The sequence below is a fragment of the Culex quinquefasciatus genome, chromosome 3 (assembly GCF_015732765.1).
Source record: "Culex quinquefasciatus strain JHB chromosome 3, VPISU_Cqui_1.0_pri_paternal, whole genome shotgun sequence".
NCBI lineage: Eukaryota > Metazoa > Arthropoda > Insecta > Diptera > Culicidae > Culex > Culex quinquefasciatus.
The window spans coordinates 6,962,245-6,981,463 of NC_051863.1; the positions used below are offsets into that span (position 1 = coordinate 6,962,245).

The 19,219-nt window shown below is 40.3% G+C and overlaps 2 protein-coding genes across 2 annotated transcripts; one reads left to right on the forward strand and one right to left on the reverse strand.

Moving 5' to 3' along the window:
- The first annotated feature begins 4,565 nt into the window (after positions 1–4,565).
- On the forward strand, positions 4,566–9,712 carry LOC119769519. Its single transcript, XM_038262313.1, has 7 exons — positions 4,566–6,295; positions 6,363–6,665; positions 6,726–6,834; positions 7,546–8,003; positions 8,067–8,477; positions 8,548–8,681; positions 8,749–9,712. Exons 1-7 carry the CDS (start codon positions 4,814–4,816, stop codon positions 9,431–9,433), a joined length of 3,582 nt encoding a protein of 1,193 aa, XP_038118241.1. The 5' UTR covers positions 4,566–4,813; the 3' UTR covers positions 9,434–9,712.
- Positions 9,713–13,775: 4,063 nt separating this feature from the next.
- On the reverse strand, positions 13,776–15,278 carry LOC119770633 (H/ACA ribonucleoprotein complex subunit 1). Its single transcript, XM_038265888.1, has 5 exons — positions 15,088–15,278; positions 14,675–14,761; positions 14,180–14,606; positions 14,005–14,112; positions 13,776–13,917 (listed from the first exon to the last, which is right to left on the reverse strand). The coding sequence occupies exons 2-5, from the start codon at positions 14,748–14,750 to the stop codon at positions 13,875–13,877; spliced, it is 654 nt and encodes a 217-aa protein (XP_038121816.1). The 5' UTR covers positions 14,751–14,761; positions 15,088–15,278; the 3' UTR covers positions 13,776–13,874.
- Between the last annotated feature and the right edge of the window lie 3,941 nt (positions 15,279–19,219).

Here is a 19,219-nt window from a genome sequence, read left to right on the forward strand (position 1 = left end):
CGTCCTCATCCGAACTTGTTCCGTTTGAATCAAAACAAAAACATAAACAATAACATTGCGCGAAATGTCATGTCAAAGTCAGAGCTGCCAGTTGATGACATATCGATCCGTCATTTTTGACAGTGAACCGGTCCTGCCGAGGGGTCATAAAAAGGTTGAGTCATGGTTCAGAGTCCACTGTGTAGTCTTTTATTAGTCTATGGTTAAGCGTTTTGGCTAACCATATAAAAAAAATATTTTCTGGGAACACAAAAATATATATGTAATTTTATCGCAAAAGTTAGCAAAAACTGTTTGAAATAGTAGTAAAACTTGACCAGTGATTTTTTATTATTGTATAGTTATATTTTTTTTCTTTTCAATTCAAAGCTATCACTGATAATCAACATTACACACTGTTCAGTTCATTTTTACACACTTGTATTGGATTTTTCAGTTCAAGTACGTATGATTACACGAAAGTGTGTATAATCATACTTGAACTAAAAAATACCATACAAGTGTGTAAAAGCGAACTGAAAAAAATGGAATGCTGTTTACCAGTGAAGAATGAGCGAGTTGTGGCGCTATAACCATGGCAAATAGTGCCCAGGGCATTCTTAGCATGGTGCTCCCAACGAATAAACCAAATCTCGGAGCGTAGTCGTATGTTTTTATTTTTGTCTGTTTTCCTCGCTGTTTTCACAATATGTCAAAATTACTCCGATCCAAATTATTTGATTTTTCTGAGGATTATGACAGAACCAGCTCTGCTAGCATATAACGTGATTGGAGTTTTACGTTTCTTCCGAGCTCCCAACAAGCCAACAGGCTGCAAACTTTAATTGCTAAGGGCCGGAATGCTCTTCGAAAGAAAGGGGGTCAAGAAACAGTTTTACGAATGGCAGGCAAAAAGAGAAGGATCGTTTTCTTGGGGCTTTTCTCACCCTCTCTGGCATGCTTTCGCTAGGGGACCATCCATAAACCACGTGGACACTTTTTTGGGAATCTCTTACCCCCCCCCCTTCGTGGACAATTGTCCATACAAAAAAAACTTTTTTGTATGGATCGTGGACAATCGCAATACCCCCTAAAGTGTCCACGTGGTTTGTGGATGGTCCCTAGCGCTGCCGCTCTGAAATTTTTCTTGACCGGTTTCTTCCGAAGTGCGTACCTTACATAAAAGTGAAATAACTTTTATTACCTGCCTTTAAAAAATAAAAAAAGCTTGCTTCATATACCGCTGCTACCCATTTGAAATCCATGTTTTGTTTTTAAAAAAGATTTTTAAAACTACTGTGTTTCATATCTGGAGTTTTTTTTAAAGTTCAATATACCAAATTTTCAACTCCCAAAAAGCAAAAAGCGGAAATTTGGTTTATTGGACCATTTAAAAAAAATACTTCAGATATATTGCTGGGACCTTTTTTTTTTAAAAAAAAGGTGCAGGTGGTTATGTTACACATGACCAGTATGACAAAGAACTTTGCAAGATGATTGTTGAAATTTTCGATAAAAATGTCCGGTCCAAATTTCCCCATGATTCCCTTAAAATTACATAAGACAACTCTTTTGTGAATAGTTTTAAGACATAATATCAACGTCCTATCGAACTAAGGCGACGGAAATTGCAAATGGAGCTGCAATAGAAATCAAGGTGAAATCAATCGACTTTCCCTCACCACTCGAAGATTATCAAGATGCGGAAATGTTTTTGCAAGGCTGTTGCAAGCAATTGGCGGCAGCAAAGTAAATTTCAACAGCAAACATTAAAACTGCCCTTTCGAGGGCTCTAATTGAATTCGAAATAGTTATTCTATATTTCCAGAAACAGAATTTCGCCGCGGCACAATAAAAAGGCAATCGTAGTAATCGATTTATTACTTCCTGCGTAAAATAAGCGATTTATTTTAACTGCGTAACTTCAGATAATGGTCAAAGGCATGTGCAGTATCAAAAACCATAAAGTTTGATACCCATATTGCCTTAACTCTTATGGTTCGGCAAATGTCCCCTCATCGGAACATCCGTGGGGCCTCCGGCCACTCCGGATTGTAGCCAATACTTCCGAAATTTCAAATTTCATGTCCAGTATCAAAAACCATGAAGTTTGATACCCATATTGCCTCAACTCTTATGGTTCGGGAAATGTCCCCCACCGGAACATCCCGGGGCCTCCGGATTGTGGTCACTACTGCTGAAATGTCAAATTTTATGTCCAGTATCAAAAACCATAAAGTTTGATACCCATATTGCCCTAACTCTTATGGTTCGGCAAATGTCCCCTCATCGGAACATCCGCGGGGCCTCCGGCCACTCCGGATTGTGGCCAATACTTCCGAAATTTCAAATTTCATGTCCAGTATCAAAAACCATAAAGTTTGATACCCATATTGCCCCAACTCTTTTGGTTCGGCAAATATCCCCCTTCGGAACATCCGCGGGGCCTCCGGCCACTCCGGATTGCGGTCACGACTGCCGAAATGTTAAATTTCATGTCCAGTATCAAAAACCATAAACTTTATCGCAACCACAACCAACTTGACCCAAAGGGAACTGGTTCTCGATCAACACGGAGACCCCTTCTTGATGCCGTTAACCGGAGCCTTCCGGGATCAGCAGCTTGACCACATCGGTCCCTAACGTTCTTCCTTGATGGCCTGCAGCGACAATCCGTCCCGTTCCTGCGATGGCCCGAGCCATTTCGGCGACCTCTCCACGTCGTTGACCGGGGGAAATTTCTGCTGTCCCTTCTGATTCTTCAACTGCCACTCGATGTGGACTCCTCGGCTGTCAGAAAATTATGAGCTTGAGTGGAGATGATTTTAGATACATCAATCTCACGTCTCTCGGAGAGGATGATCGGGAAAGGTTTGTTCAACCAATCAGCGTTAAGGAAAAGGAGGGGAAGTCTGCCAAGAGGGGAAATCGCCACGTAACGATTTCGCTTCGCAAAAAATTGGGTTCCGATCTTTTTATTCATTCTCTTTACACATACTACACACCACCTAGAGCACCAAACAGTGCGTTGCAAGTGTATTTGTAGCAAGAAAGCGCCATCGACTGTGGATTTGCTCGTGTGTGTGTGTGTGTGTGTGTGTGTGTGTGTGTGTGTGTGTGTGTGTGTGTGTGTGTGTGTGTGTGTGTGTGTGTGTGTGTGTGTGTGTGTGTGTGTGTGTGTGTGTGTGTGTGTGTGTGTGTGTGTGTGTGTGTGTGTGTGTGTGTGTGTGTGTGTGTGTGTGTGTGTGTGTGTGTGTGTGTGTGTGTGTGTGTGTGTGTGTGTGTGTGTGTGTGTGTGTGTGTGTGTGTGTGTGTGTGTGTGTGTGTGTGTGTGTGTGTGTGTGTGTGTGTGTGTGTGTGTGTGTGTGTGTGTGTGTGTGTGTGTGTGTGTGTGTGTGTGTGTGTGTGTGTGTGTGTGTGTGTGTGTGTGTGTGTGTGTGTGTGTGTGTGTGTGTGTGTGTGTGTGTGTGTGTGTGTGTGTGTGTGTGTGTGTGTGTGTGTGTGTGTGTGTGTGTGTGTGTGTGTGTGTGTGTGTGTGTGTGTGTGTGTGTGTGTGTAGTAAACCACACTAAAATTGTGTTCGCGGAACCACACTAATATCGAAAATCGATTTTCCCCAAGATCGATCGTATGAGCAAACTCGTGAAGGGTAGTTGCACGGCAGAAACCAGGCGCACACAAATGAAGCTCCCCAGCCCGCGTTTGTGTGTATGCGTTGATAATTTGGTGCTCTTTCAAGCCCCACACTTGCCACTCGATTTCCCTTCCGCACACACAAACACTCACTACCGTACCCAACCAGATTTTTAAAAAATACTCTTTCGTGTGAATTGGCCCTGAAAAGGGCCATTTTAACGTCCTATGACGATGATAAAACCATGCGATGATGACACTCCAAGTTGCCGGCAATTTTCCCTCCCGCGCCTGCTCTGCCTCTCTTTCCAATTTTTCAATTCTCTCCTTCCTCTCGGCGGCTCTGCTGTGCTGCTGCTGCTTCTCGATCCTCCTCGTGCAAAGCTTCGGTCTCGTTTGAGCTTCAACCGGCGGCACGGCGCTCTTTTATAACCTCGCTTGGCTGTGACGGCTCGACGCTTTCGAAGCAGTGGCAGAGAGCAAAATTTGCTAAGTGCTAGATACTTGAATCTGATTAATGTGTTCGGGAAAGGTTGCGCTCAACCAATCAGCGACCGGGATTTTCCCGGTCTGAATTTTTATTTTTCATCTTAACTTTTGAGTACTTTAACAAAGTTTTATCAACTTTGTGAGGTAGTCTACTTGCAATTTAAGACTTCCCCTTTCGTTTGGTGGATAAAGCATGCAGATTGCTTGAATTGGGTGGAAGATATAAGCGTTTAAACGATTACACAAATCGTTACACTTTCGCTTCGCGAAATTTTGGATTGACACCCGTAGACAGTGCCCTTAGGACAAAGTTCTTTGTCAAAAACGAATTCGACTAGTCAATGCTTTGTCGAGGGAAACCGAAAAAAGTGTCAAAATACTGGGGTTTTGCTGTATACTCGATTGAATCTGCAGCCCTGCTATTTTACCGATTTTACCGACCCAAACACGCATCGCCGCACGAACAAAGAAGAAGAAGAAGAATTCAAAAGTGACGCGAGGTTTGATCCACGAAAAAGTTCTCGTGTGTTGTGCTGCAAATTTTGCAAATATTCGGCAAATTGTGCAAAATTACAGGGTAAAAATAGTTACAACGTGTGCACAAGTGTAGGGTGCGCGTCGGTCGTGTGAATTTCCGTGAATTGCGTGTGTTTTTCGCGGTGAAAATCACGTTTGAAAGTGGTGGCATTTTCGGTGACGGGAAAAATCCAACATGGCGCCCCTGCCGGAGGATGAAGTTACGCTGCGGCTAGAGTACTGGGCGGACGAGCTGAGCCCGGCGCAAAAGGCCGCCTACGAGAAGGCCGAAAAGGAGCACAACGACATCCGGAGCAAGCTGAAGGACATTGTGAAGGAGGCGGGTGGGAAGAACATCTTCTCGGGGGAGGTGTTTACGGCGTACCAGGTGCTGGGGCCGGTTCCGGGGCTGGAGCAGATCTCGAAACCGATTACGTCGCTGGCGAAGAAGAAGCCTCCGCCGGTGGTGACGCCGTCGAGTTCCTCGAAGCGGAGTGCTTCGCCGGCGCTGGAGAGTGGCAAGCGCAAGAGTCGCCGGTCGGAGTACAAAGCGGACGATGATGCGGATGCGGGGGCTGATTTTGCCGCGGACGATGATGATGAGGAGTACATTCCGCTGTCCAAGCGGCTGGAGATGAAGAAGAAGGCGGCGAAGGAGGCTGCCGCGAAGGAATCGCTGAAGAAGAAGGACGACAAGAAACTGCCGGATAAGAAGGCGGTGGTGCCGGAAGTAAAGACGCCGAAAAAGCCGGAGAAACCTCAAAGCATCACTGCTAGTAATGTACGACCGACGGAGGCTACGTCGATTGGAGGGCTGTTGGTTGGTGGGGACAAGGAGAAGAAGAAGGTTACGGCAGAGCCGACGGCCATCGTCGATTTGACCAAGGATGATTCGGGTAAACCGATTGCTGATTCTCGGGAGATCTCGTTCAGTAAGATCCAGGGGAAGACGTTCCCCTCGTTGGTGGTCATTGCTCGTCCCTCGCTGCGTTCGGCGGATAAGGTTCCGGCGGATCGACCTCAGTTGGACGCCAAGGTCAAGAACGTGTTGATGCACACGGCCACGAAGTTCACGGAATGGTTGATTCAGCAGGGTTTGGTCAAGTCGGAACAGTACTGTCAAATCCATCGTGGAACGCCGCTGAAGCTGGGAATGTACTCGGACGCGTCCAAGTTTGCCTACTCGGGCGGTTACGTCTGGATCAGCGAGTGCTGTCCGACGCGGTTCATCTCCGTGTTTAACGGATCCCAGTTCGAGGGATCCCCGCATCCGCCATCCGTCATCCTGAAGCTGATTTACCACTGGAGCTGTCAGACGAACGTGTCGAACGTGGTCAACTGGGTCAAGGTGGACAACCTGTACGTGAAGGGACTGTACACGTGGCTGCGATCGATCTGCACCGTGGCCCTGTGCCAGCACATGAAGCTGCTCGGAGGAATTGGGAAGAAGATCGAGGTGGGCGTGATCTCGCTCGGCACGACTACACAGGACGGACAGCAACGGCAAGTGAAGGTGGAGGTGCTTGGCGTGCTCGACCCGGAAGCTAAGCTCGTTCGTCTGCGTGCCGTTGAACCGTTGAGCGATGGCGAACGGAACTACAAGAAGCGCTTCTCGAAGATTTTGGAACCGCTCAGCGGTTGGGTGCACAAGGACAGTGTCATCCTGACGGATCTTACGGTGAGTTGATTTGAGTTTGAGGCTAAGGTTGCCTTACTTACGAAACGAATTCCCCTCCGCATTCCAGGTCGACAAGGGCACCCTCAACAACATGGGCTACAAGATCGTCCAGCAGGTGTCGCCGACGGACTCGAACAGCAAGCACAGCAACGCCAACATCATGGACTATCTGCGCCGCATCGTGCCGCGGATGTTCCAGAACACGCTGTCGCTGCTGTCGCGCCAGATCATCCAGCAGTTCCTGAACGAGCTGGTGTGGCGCGAGACGTACGGCAACTCGCCGGGCCAGGCGTTCGACACGATCGTGGCGCACATTGCCGAGCAGACCAAGATCGAAACCAAGGACAATCTGGTGACGCGGTTGAATAAGGTAAAATTCTTGCGGGGTCTAGTTGAGATCAACTCGGTTCTAATCGCTCCTCATCTACAGGCCGCAGCGGATCCCTTCAAGCACTGGACCTACCCGGTCGAGGTGCACAGCTCGCCCGTCAAGTCAGCCTACACCGGAGCCAAGCGGGGACGCAAGCCCAAGGAACAATGTTAGTAGACACACGCCTTTTTATATTTACACTCAAGTTCAAGGAACGTCCCCCCTCCCGTTATTCGATTTTTGCTTCCCTGGATGATCTGTTGTAACAGTTTTCGTTCACATAGAAAATATTTCTCGTCAATTACGTTGTGCTCGGGGCTAAATTTGCAAAAGCCAGGCCAGTTTCGTCTTGTTCTCCGCTGTTCAGTTCGACCGTCACTTCAATCTCACCAATCACCTGTTTTTCATTTCTTTTTTCTTTCAGCAAATTGATAAACTTAAAAAAAAGTCTTGAAAGAGAGAAATGTTTCCCAAAAAGTGTAGGAAAAGGGTCAGGATTGTGAGGGAGGGAGAGAGAGGGAGAGAGAAAAAGAGCGCGAGGCATAAAATTACGGAAGGGCACTTGACCAGTTAAAATTAATTTGATAACAGTTGTGTTGCGAAAGTCTTTAGAATTTAAAATGATTCTTATCTTTTATTACGAGGTTTAGAAGTTAGAAACTTATAATTTACCCTTGCCCCAAGTACCTTATTTTCTGTTTAACGATTGCGATGTAAAATAATAATCTCTTGGAATAAAATGAAACCAACAGAAGCCATTTAAAAACAATCGAATCACTAAACCAAAAGCTCATCTTTTCAATACTTGAGAAATATTTTCTATGCTCAAAAAATAAACAAGCACTCAATTGGTGAATTAAATACCCCGCCTAATTTTTAGCTCCTCCTCCGCCGGCGCCGGAGGCTCCGAAAAAGATTCTCCTTAAAAAGCTTAAAAAGGAAGAGGAAAAAACGGCTGCTGCAGCGGCGGCGGCCGCGGCCGCTTCTTCCTCCAAGAAGTCCCGCGTCGTCGTCCACGAGGAAAAGGAGGAGCAAATTCCGCTGGAGACGTACTACTACGGCCAGCTGGAACCGGCCGGTGGCGAGGTCAAGGAGGGTGCCGAACCGTCCGACTTTAGCGTGACCTGTCCGGAGTGCCCGACCACGTTCCGCAACAACGTCGACTTCCAGGACCATCTGTTCCGTCATGCGAACCCGCTGCCGGACGGCCAGGTCCAGTGTCGCTACTGCCTGGAGAACTGGGCCAACGAGGAGGCGCTCAAGAAGCACACGGTGCTGATTCATTCGCTCGAGACGAAGAACTCGGTGGCCTCCACGTACAACTGCTTGATCTGCGAGGTAAGTGCGAGAACATCAAGAAATTATTTGGTCATTTGGTAACCTTAAAATTTCTCCCACCAGCAACGCTTCGGAACGACCCAGATGCTGGCGTCCCATCTGCAAAAGCTGCACCTGCAGAACGAGATGCCGTACAAGTGTGCCGGATGTGACTTTAAGAGTTCCTCGCACCATCTGACCATCAACCACTTCTACAAGAAGCACAACGCCTCCGGCCTGATCCAGTGTCCGTTCTGTCTCAAAATGACGCTGGTTTGTAACGCGGACGGCCCCATCGCGGAGAACGTGACCGATTTCATGAAGCACCTGAAGGCGCACTTCAACAAGACTAACGCGAAAAAGTGTCCCAAGTGCGCGCTGCAGTTTTTGACCAAGGGGGCGCTCAAGGTGCACGCGCTGTTTGCGCACGTGCCCGCCAAGGGGTCCGGCGTCAAGCCCATCACCAAGTCGGCGACCAACGTGGCGAAGCCGAAGGTGAGTTATTTAAACAAAAAGTTGGGCTAATTCTACGAAAGTAACGAGGATTCTTTTTATTTTTACACAGCACAAGGCAATCGTGCAGAAAGATTTGGCCACCTTCATGACGCTGGAATCGTACGGCAGCGTAACGCTGAACATGGCCTGCGGCAAAATCTGCCTCGAGTGTGACAATGATTTTGACGAGGATAACCACATCATGTAAGACTTGAACCTCTTCTGATTTTTATTCCCAGTTAACTAATTTCGTAATTTCCCCCCTCCTCAGTGGCTTGCTAAAGTGCGTCAAGTGCACCTACCGTACGGCCTGCCTGCCGTCGATGGTTGGCCACACGGCATCGTGCAATCCGAACGCGTCCTCCGACTACTCGGTGTCCGCCCTGGAGTCCGAACTCCACTGCATCTGTGGTTTCTCATCTTCCGATGGAAACGCCCTGGCCCGCCATCTGGTCACGTGCGACCGGAAGAGCGTCTACCCGACGGTGGAGGCCTGCCAGGAAAATACGGTCAAGCGCAACATGCTCGACATGCTCGGATTGGTGCGTCGCGAGGACGAAGGCGCCGAAGACGAGCAGGAAGGAGGAGGAGGAGGAGGAGCTCCGTCGGGCGAGGAAGAAACAACGCCATCGACGCCGGTCGACGCGACCGAGCAAGATCAATCGCAACAACAGCAGCAGCAGCAGCAGCCGGAGGCTGGTTACTCTGGCGCGCAAACGTCCGTTGCGTACGATCCGTCCCAGTCGCTGTACAACATTGCCGGCACCGGGAACGAGCAGTTCAACACGCAACTCTCGCTGGACGACTTGGGACCGCCGTCGGTGGGGCCGAGTCAGCAGGAGAATGATCGCACGCCGCAGCTGGGTAAGGACGATTATCAATCGCTGGCCACGCCACGAGTTCCCCACATGGACACCGATCAGGGCGAGTACGACCAGCAGGAGGGTGGATACTAAGGGGAGGCGACGCGAGAGGTAAATTTTTTGCAACTATATAAACATTTAACACTCAGATTTATATATTCAGATATTTCATAATGGATTGACAAAATTTAATCCAACGATATTGAGGAGTTCACACACTAACATAGATTTTAGACGTGCATGGGAAGATGGAACTATAAAATGTATATGATTTATACTACACAATCCCCTTTACTAAACAAAAAATAATCAGATGTTTACTGGAATGTTTAACTGCTTCGAAATAAAAATTGCATAGATTTACTGTGGCAATGTTGTGTTTTTAACGTTTTCGGTAGAATTTTATCACATTCCAAATCATGAAATTATTAATTTAAGGAAATTAGGAAATAAGGAAGTTACGAAATTAGGAAACTATGAAACTATGATATTATTAATTTACGAAATTAGGAAATTAAGAAATAAGGAAATTAGGAAATTATAAAATTAGGAAATTATAAAATAAGGAAATTAGGGAATTAGGATATTGAGAAGTTAAAAAATTGGAAATAAGGAAATTAGGAAATCTGGAGTTTTTTTTTAAAAGGTCCAATAAACCAAATTTCCAGTTTTTGCTTTTTGGGTGTTTTTAGAACCGCCTTGAGTCAGGGGCATTCAAAAACACCCAAAAAGCAAAAACTGAAAATTTGGTTTATTGGTCCTTTTCAAAAAAAAAAAAACTCCAACAATTAAGAAATTATGAAATAAAAAAATTAATATGTTAGGAAATTTGGAAGTTAGAAAGTAAGGCAATTCAAAAATTAGGAAATTTTGAATTTAAAAAATAGGAAACTAGAAAATTAGGAACTTAGGAAATTAGGAAACTAGGAAAAAAGGAAGTTGATAAATAGGAAATTTGAAAATTAGGAAATAATGAAATTAGGATATTAGGAAACTAAAAAATTAGGAAACTAGGAAATTAGGAAGCCAAGAAATTTGGAAATTATAAAATGAGGTTGGTACAAATAATTAAACTCTTATATTCTTATATGCTTTAATTTTGTATTTTTAAATTTCTAATTTTGTTTAAGCTCCACATTTTTAGTTCTAGAATTTCGAGTTTTTTTTGAATTTTTGAAAAATTAGAGTTTTTGATTGTTTAAATTTCGGGTTTTTCGTAAATATGTATTTTGGAATTTCTATATTTCAGATTTTTTTATACTTTTGAATTTTTGATTTGGAATTTCTGAATTTTTTAGGTTTCCATTTTTTTTTGAACTATTGAATTTATGAATTCTTTAATCTTGACTTAAATACTAAAATTATCATTTAATTCTGCATAATTTTTATTTTGAATTTCCAAATTACTGATTTTATATCTGTTCTGTTGAAATTTCATTCATAATATTGTTTTGTTATTTATAATTTCTGAAATGTTTGTTTTTCCATATTTTCTAGTTTTTAGTTTTGAATCATTTGTATTGTTGAATGATAAAAAATAGATATTCGTATGATTCTTGCAGGGTTGTTACGGACGGCGCGGATCTGGCGCGGATTTGCTGGCTAATTTTGTTCAGGCGCGGATTTCGCGCGGATAGCAATTTTGATAAATACATAATTGAGAACGATAGAATTTCTTTCAAGTTACAAAGGAAAATATTATCAGCAATTAAATAAATTCAATCTTTTTTGTTGAGTGTAAAAACATCACTTTGTAAGAAGTTATTTATGTAGAAAATTTTCTTCTGAAAATTATTGATTTATTTTTCTTAATACGAAACATCGAAATTATCATCAAGGAGCGTATATTTTTAAAAATGTATTGAGATTTCTTATACAAATTTTACATAACATTACAACTCATTATTTTTTAAACATTTGCTTACCTGGTTTAAATATTTTTCTCTTATTATTCACAGGATACATCAATTTTTTCTCTTCTGAATAATATTTAATTTTTTTTCAAAGATATAAATATGAGGATGTACTTAAATGATGTTCCGGATAGGATTTAACCCTTAGATTATTTTTTAGCTCGGTACAGGCTTTCAAAGGTTTCAAGACATTTTTTAATATAGCAAACAATAAATATTGAAAAATCACATTAATAACAATTCTATTAAGATCAAAAGACAACATTTGAAAAATTAAAGAATTTCAAAAATTTGAAGCTATGAAACTTTTAGATATTTTAGGTTTTTTCAATCTAAAATTTAAATTTTGAATTTTGTGGTAAGTAAAAAAATTGAAAGATTCTGGTGCCACTCTGATTCAGGTAGAATTGGTTCTACTCCCAATTATCACAACATGACGAAATCCACTTTCTGCAATCTGCTAAAATCTCCGTCTAAAAGCGAAATGTAATTTTCAAATTAAAAAAAATCTTAAATTCAACCATTGCAAAATTTCAGAATTGACTACATATTCAAATATACAAAAAATAGAATTCATCATTTGAAACTGCCAAAACTTGCAGACTCAAAAACGCAAAAAGAAATACGAATTAGCTCATTAAAATAATACGAAAAAAAATCATAAATTTTTTTTTGATTCTTCAATTTCGTTCTAAAATTATTAAATTATTAAATTATTCAATTATTAAATTATTAAATTATTAAATTATTAAATTATTAATTATTGAATTATTAAATTATTAAATTATTAAACTATTTATTTATTAAATTATTAAATTATCAAATTATGAAATTATTAAATTATTAAATTATTTATTTATTAAATTATTAAATTATTAAATTATCAAATTATGAAATTATTAAATTATTAAATTATTTATTTATTAAATTATTAAATTATTAATTATTAAATTATTTATTTATTAAATTATTAAATTATCAAATTATGAAATTATTAAATTATTAAATTCTCAAATTCTTAATTACCACAATTTTTGCCATTTTCTTAGTTCGGATCATTTTCGGAGTCATATTTTAATTTAGAGAAAATTAGATAAGAAAATAATAGGAATTTCGTGTTTCGATTTTCCGGTGTAAAGTTTTGCGAAGAATTATGGAGTACAAAATCAATAGATTTTAAAATGTTGCGATTGTTATATTTGAAGGTTTTTCAATTTTTAAAATTTAATGCAATTTCCAGTTGAAACGAAGTATCAAAAACTATACGTTTGCCAATTTAAAAAATAAACGATTATTTTTCAAAGATAAATGGTTAAGTTTCTAGTCTGAATCATAATAATGAGCTTCCATCTTTTGAAATATTTGTAAGGAATTTGTTGTGGCTCACGGATATATGAAAAAGACAAAAGTGTTCAATTCCAAACGCCTCGACCGGATTTTTGTAGCAATATGGCCCCAGAACATAGCCTGAAATTTTGAGCCCATTTGGTTAAGGTTTAGTACTTCCACCATTGACCTGAAGTTAGTATGGAACTTTTAAAGATTTACTATGGGAAATTTTCACTTTTAACCTCTTCTTAGATAAAGTTTCCCAAAACCCAATCAAATTTTCTTATTCTCAAGTTTCTTATAGGTTTTGATCCGGGAAACAACTTTGTAGAACATCGCAAAGCGCTAGGAATTGATCCTGAAAAGATACAGGATATTTTTTGGAGCTAGGAATTTTTTTTTAACGTGCTCTAAAAATTTACCTGTATCTTTCCGGGATTAATTCCTAGCGCTTTGTGATGTTCTACAAAGTTGTTCCCCGGATCGAAACCTATAAGAAACCACTACTTTGAGAAAAAATCATAGGGCATAGGAAAAAATACTCGAAGAAGAGTTAAAAAGTTGAAAATAAATAAATTAAATTTATAGAAATTTCTTTATAACTTCAGGTCAATGGTGGAAGTTCTAAACCTTAACCAAATGCGCTCAAAATTTCAGGCTATGTTTTGGGGCCATATTGCTACAAAATTCCGGTTGAGGCGTTCGAAATTGAACACTTTTGTCTTTTTCATATATCCGTGAGCCACGCTACTTTACAACTGTGTAGTTTTTTTTAATGTCCAAATTTCCAGTTTCTGCTTTTTGGATTTTTGTTTAATACCCCTGACTCAAGGCGGTTTCGAAAACACCCAAAAAGCAAAAACTGAAAATTTCGTTTATTGACCTTCTCAACTGTGTTTTGTTTTTTTTTAAATTTGTTTGTTTTTTTGTTGATATTGACTTTTCTTATAAAGAGTTTTTTGTTTGAAATAATTCTTTAGATAATAAATGCCTATTATTTGAGCTTTAAGAAAAAGTCGGGTATTTGAAAATGGGATTTGAGTGGTCGCCCCGTAACCGGATTGAATAACATAGTTGTTTATGTCAGTTTTGGTCATACCGCGAGGTACTAGATCTCACATTATGGGTTAAAAATAACATAAACTTTAAAATGATTTTCTGAGAATAAGATGATACCCCAAGCAAAAAATCGGTCATTTGATACGCTTACAAACTATCTTACAAGGTACTTTATTAGACATTCTCTCGGATACAATAATCTTTAAATGAAGAAACAGTTGATGGTATTGCTTCTACCATCGCTTTCCACCTCCGCCGCCACCACCGCGATTTCCGCTGAAAAGAGAAAACAAATTTGTTAAAGTTTATTGTATCGATTTTTGTCTCCAAAAGAACGAATAACGATAACGAAAGTTGACTTACCGGAAGCCACCGCCGCCACCACCTCGCCCTCCGAATCCGCCACCGCCGCCTCGCCCTCCAAATCCACCGCCTCCTCTACCTCCACCACCTGGCCCACCCCGACCACCACTAAACAAAAAAAAAAAAAAAAATTACATTCAAATTTCAAAAGAAAGAACAAATCAGTAACCCTCACCGGAAGCCACCACCCGGTCCACCGCGACCGCCACCCCCTCGCCCACCGGGCTTGCCCACCCGACCGGCCGGTTTCCTCGTTTGATTGCCGGGCAAGAATCGCGCCAGCGGCAGCAGCTTGGCCGAATCGATAAACAGCTTCTGCTTCGGCTGGAAGCCGTCCGGTTTCATGTTGTCCATCAGCTTGATCGACACGTAAAAGTCCCGCAGGTGGCCGAAAATTTCGTCCACCTTGCCGATCTGCTTCTCGCCCTCGATGTAGATGGGAGCGTTGAAAAAGGGCACATTCTCCACCTCGACCTTGGCGACCAGATCCTCCTGGCACGGGTAGTCGTAGAAGCCAAGCGGGATAATGTTTTTGGGACCATCGTCCCGGCTAAACCGGTTGTTGTTGAAGCCACCGCGGCCGCCTCCACCACCACCGCGCCCTGAAAGGTAATTGCAAATGTTTGAGTACAACGTAGTCCTACGTTGAAATTTTCAAACGAAAAAGTACCTCCTCTGCCGCCTGGACCACCGCGTCCTCCACGGAATCCCGCGCCACCGCCACCACCTCGTCCACGGAAGCTCATTTTTTGAGTATCTAAAATGGTAAGTCCAAAAATTAAAATTTTGTTGACAGTCGGAAACCGGTACCGGACGGTAACACTGAAGTCGGCATGTTTGACAGCTGTAGGTAAACAGAGCATCAGGTTGAGGTTAGGATTTTTTAGAAAATTTGTTTCAAATTTTCTGAATGTTTCCAACTTTAACATTCTTTTAATAAGTTTTAGTTTTAAATAAAATATACTAAAGATAACGCTAAAACTTCAATAAACACTGGAATTTCATAAGCCAAACATTTCAGCGCTTTTTTTATTATCACAAATTTAAATTACATAGCTAGCACTAAAATATCATCATACTTACACTACAAATAGTTTGAGAAGATGTTTTAGCCTTATAGGGCTTCTTCAGTCAATAATTTTACTTGTTTAAACACCAAATTATTGCAAAAATAGTTAAATTCACAGCTCGAATCGCTCGTCAACCAAGCACATGTTTACAATGCACACCGTTCGAAGAACTTGAAGCGGACCACGCTTGGCGACTGTCAGACAAGCAGTGATGTCAGTTGATTCGAGTCTGTGGATGTGCCAACTAAAATGTATGCAAGAGGTTTTGAGGGAAAAACATCAGAGCAATAGAGATCTCCACGGTTTTTCTCACGCACCCCATCATCCTGTGTTAGTATTTGTATTTGAAGTATAGAGTTATCTAAGCCCGAGCTCACGCACACCAGCACCCCATTTGTTTTGCTTGCGGGTACAAAATTTAACCTCAATCTTTTTCGTGTACGTACACGCAATACATGCGCACGTAGATAACTCTATTGTTTTGGTTTTGAACGATTGTGATTGGCTGAATTCCAAGCAGCTGATTTTGTTTACACTTTTTTTACGCAGACATAGGCAAATCGAGTAGATCAATCGTCTGTAAAAACCAGCTGTTTACCACGTGCTCGTGGCATAGAGATATCCACGCGCGAGAGTGTGTTAGTTTGTAACAAAATTACACACAGACATAGGCAAATCGAGTAGAATGATTCGTCTGTCAAAATCAGCTGTGTCCTTTGTTCTACCACGAGCACGTGGTAAACAGCTGGTTTTTACAGACGATTGGTCTACTCGATTTGCCTATGTTTGTGTAAAAATAGTGTAAACAAAATCAGCTGCTTGGAATTCAGCCAATCACAATCGATCAAAACCAAAACAATACTTTAAATACAAATACTAACACAGAATCGTGGTGTGCGTGAGAGAAACCGTGGAGATCTCTATAGAGATATCCACGCGCGAGAGTGTGTTAGTTTGTAACAAAATTTACACGCAGACATAGGCAAATCGAGTAGAATGATTCGTCTGTCAAAATCAGCTGTGCCCTTTGTTATAGAGATATCCACGCGCGAGAGTGTGTTAGTTTGTAACAAAATTTACACGCAAACATAGGCAAATCGAGTAGAATGATTCGTCTGTCAAAATCAGCTGTGTCCTTTGTTATACCACGAGCACGTGGTAAACAGCTGGTTTTTACAGACGATTGGTCTACTCGATTTGCCTATGTCTGTGTAAAAAAAGTGTAAACAAAATCAGCTGCTTGGAATTCAACCAATCACAATCGTTCAAAACCAAAACAATACTTCAAATACAAATACTAACACCGAATGATGGTGTGCGTGAGAGAAACCGTGGAGATCTCTATACCACGAGCACGTGGTAAACAGCTGGTTTTTACAGACGATTGATCTACTCGATTTGCCTATGTCTGCGTAAAAAAAGTGTAAACAAAATCAGCTGCTTGGAATTCAGCCAATCACAATCTTTCAAAACCAAAACAATACTTCAAATACAAATACTAACACAGAATGATGGTGTGTGTGAGAGAAACCGTGGAGATCTCTATAGCAAAGGACACAGCTGATTTTGACAGACGAATTATTTTACTCGATTTGCCTATGTCTGTGTGTAATTTTGTTAAACACTAACACACTCTCGCGCGTGGATATCTCTATACACGGAGGATAGTAGAGGTGGGCAAAACCGCTCTTTTTTAGGAGCCGCTCATTTTCGTTCGCTCCCGCTCTTTTGAACGGCTCTTTCGCTCTTTTTTCAATTTTTTTTATAAAAATGTTATTTTTAATTATGGTGTGATTTTTAAAGTTATTCCACATTGGACTTTTATAAATCATCTGAAAAAATCCAAAAGCAAGTAAATGCTCTTGAAATTGGGTCCTAAAATGAAGCTTAGACTGCTGATATTATTGTTTACAGCGATAAAGCTTATTTTTCTGAGTACAATGACCCTTTGTACGAGCACAAGGAGTTTAAAATGGATTTTTAAATCAATTTTGAAAAATTAACCTCGCGGTCCTTCTTGACAGAAAAGCTCCTACTTGACAGCTCGTTCCAAGGGGACCATAGTTGATCCATCGAAAAAATGTTGTCTTGTCAAAAAAAAAATTTGCATTAAAATGAAAAAAAAGTGATCAGAAATGGTTTTTAATCGTGTTTTTTACCGTTGTACATAAAAATTGACATAGGACTTTAGTACCCAATTCAAAGGTTTTGGCGGTCTCTAAGTCCAAATTTCTACTCAAACCTAAACATTCAAATAATTGAATCACGCAGAAATTTTTTTTGTACGATCAGCCTGTACGAGGTTTGATTCAACAAAATTTTTATTGAATATAATCAACACCGATTATGCGTTGAAACAAATCATGATTTTCTTATTTCCACAAAAAATCTTTTGTTGTTTTGAAAAAGTTGCTTTGACGTTTAGCGTTGATTCAACACAAATCTTGATTTTCATATCAACAAAATGTTTTGTTGATTCAAATATGCCTTATTTTTCTGATTGATGGCATCCAAACATTAATCTACACTCAAAGTAAAAAGTATCCTTTTTTCAAGTTCACCCGTCGTCACCCTTTAAAAGGGTATCGAAAATGTACTGAATTTGACATAAGGCTTTCTAGTCAGAAATTTACCAATACATTCAAAGTATGTTTACATTACAGCTGGACGATTGTTTGCATCAGGTTTCCTATCTCTTTCTAGCAAAAGTTTTTTGTCAGGCGACTTCCAGCTGTTTTTTTTTTTGACTGACCGCCCGATATGACAGCCAACATACTTCGCAGGGCTGTGACAGCTTGAGCTCGATCATTGTTTGCATCAGGACACTGTGACGAGAAGTTCATCATTTTTGAGTTAAATTATATTTTTTTCACTGGGCCTAGAAAGCCTTATACCCTTTAAAAAGGATGACGCCGGGTGAACTTTTAAAAAGGATAGAAAGTATCCTTTTTGAGGATTGAAAGTACCCTTTTGAGGGATACTTCTGACTTTGAATGTAGGATATTGGTATAAATTGATATGAATTTTAATTTTGCTGACATGTTAATTGGAGAAAATATTCTGCGAACTCTTTTCTACATGCTGATTTAATCGATAAAGTCCATAAACGCTTAAGTTTAATCGGGCAAGAGAGTTTTTTTTTCCAAAATCTCTCAACTATTTAGTAGGTTTTTCAGTAATTTTTTACAATGCTAAGGGACCATCCATAAACCACGTGGACACTTTAGGGAGGGGGTATGGCGATTGTCCACGGTCCATACAAAAAGATTTTTTTGTATGGGTAATTGTCCACGAAGGGGGTTGAGGTTTCCAAAAAAGTGTCCACGTGGTTTATGGATGGTCCCTAAGTAATTTTTGAATGCTCAAATTTGTGTTGGGGTAATACTTTAATGTGCGATCAGTTGTTTAATGAAAATCTTAAAGTGGTGTTTGGCAGCAATGCTATATTGGAATTAATTTTTATATGCAATCATTGTTGATAATGGAATTGCATTTTCAATTCTGAAAACAAATTTTATGTTACAATTTGTTCGAAATTCAAGTTTAAAAATCATTTCATCTTGGAACGGTTCAAAAAGAATTTTGAAAACCGCGGTTCTTTTTTTTTGTGAGCCGGTTCTTTCAAAAGACCGGATTTTCAAAAAGAACCGCGGCTCTTTTTAGTGAACCGGCTTATTTTGCCTACCTCTAGAGGATAGGCATTACACGAAATCGATTTCGATTACAGGAAATTCAGTTCAAGTACGATTACATATGTACTTGGTCCTACCCCTTGAGCCACAATCATGATATTTATTTAAGTGAATCTTCTTGAGTAAATAAATTATCAATAATAAATTTAAAAAAAAAACTGCAAATTCTGAACAAAATTCTTGAGGTATCTTAACTTTAAATGTGAAATCAGATTTTATAGATACACATTTTTTTTTGTCAGAAACTTAGAAAAAAAAACGATAGTTTTAAAAATTAGTACCTTGTGAAAAAATCGAAACTCAATTTTTTTATGTTTAAATCTCTCGAAGCACAAAAATCATAATTTTAAAATTGATTAGATATTTATATTTTTTTATATACATATATATATATATATTAGTATTTAATATTTTTAAAATGCAAAAATTACAAATTAAAATTACCAATAGTGC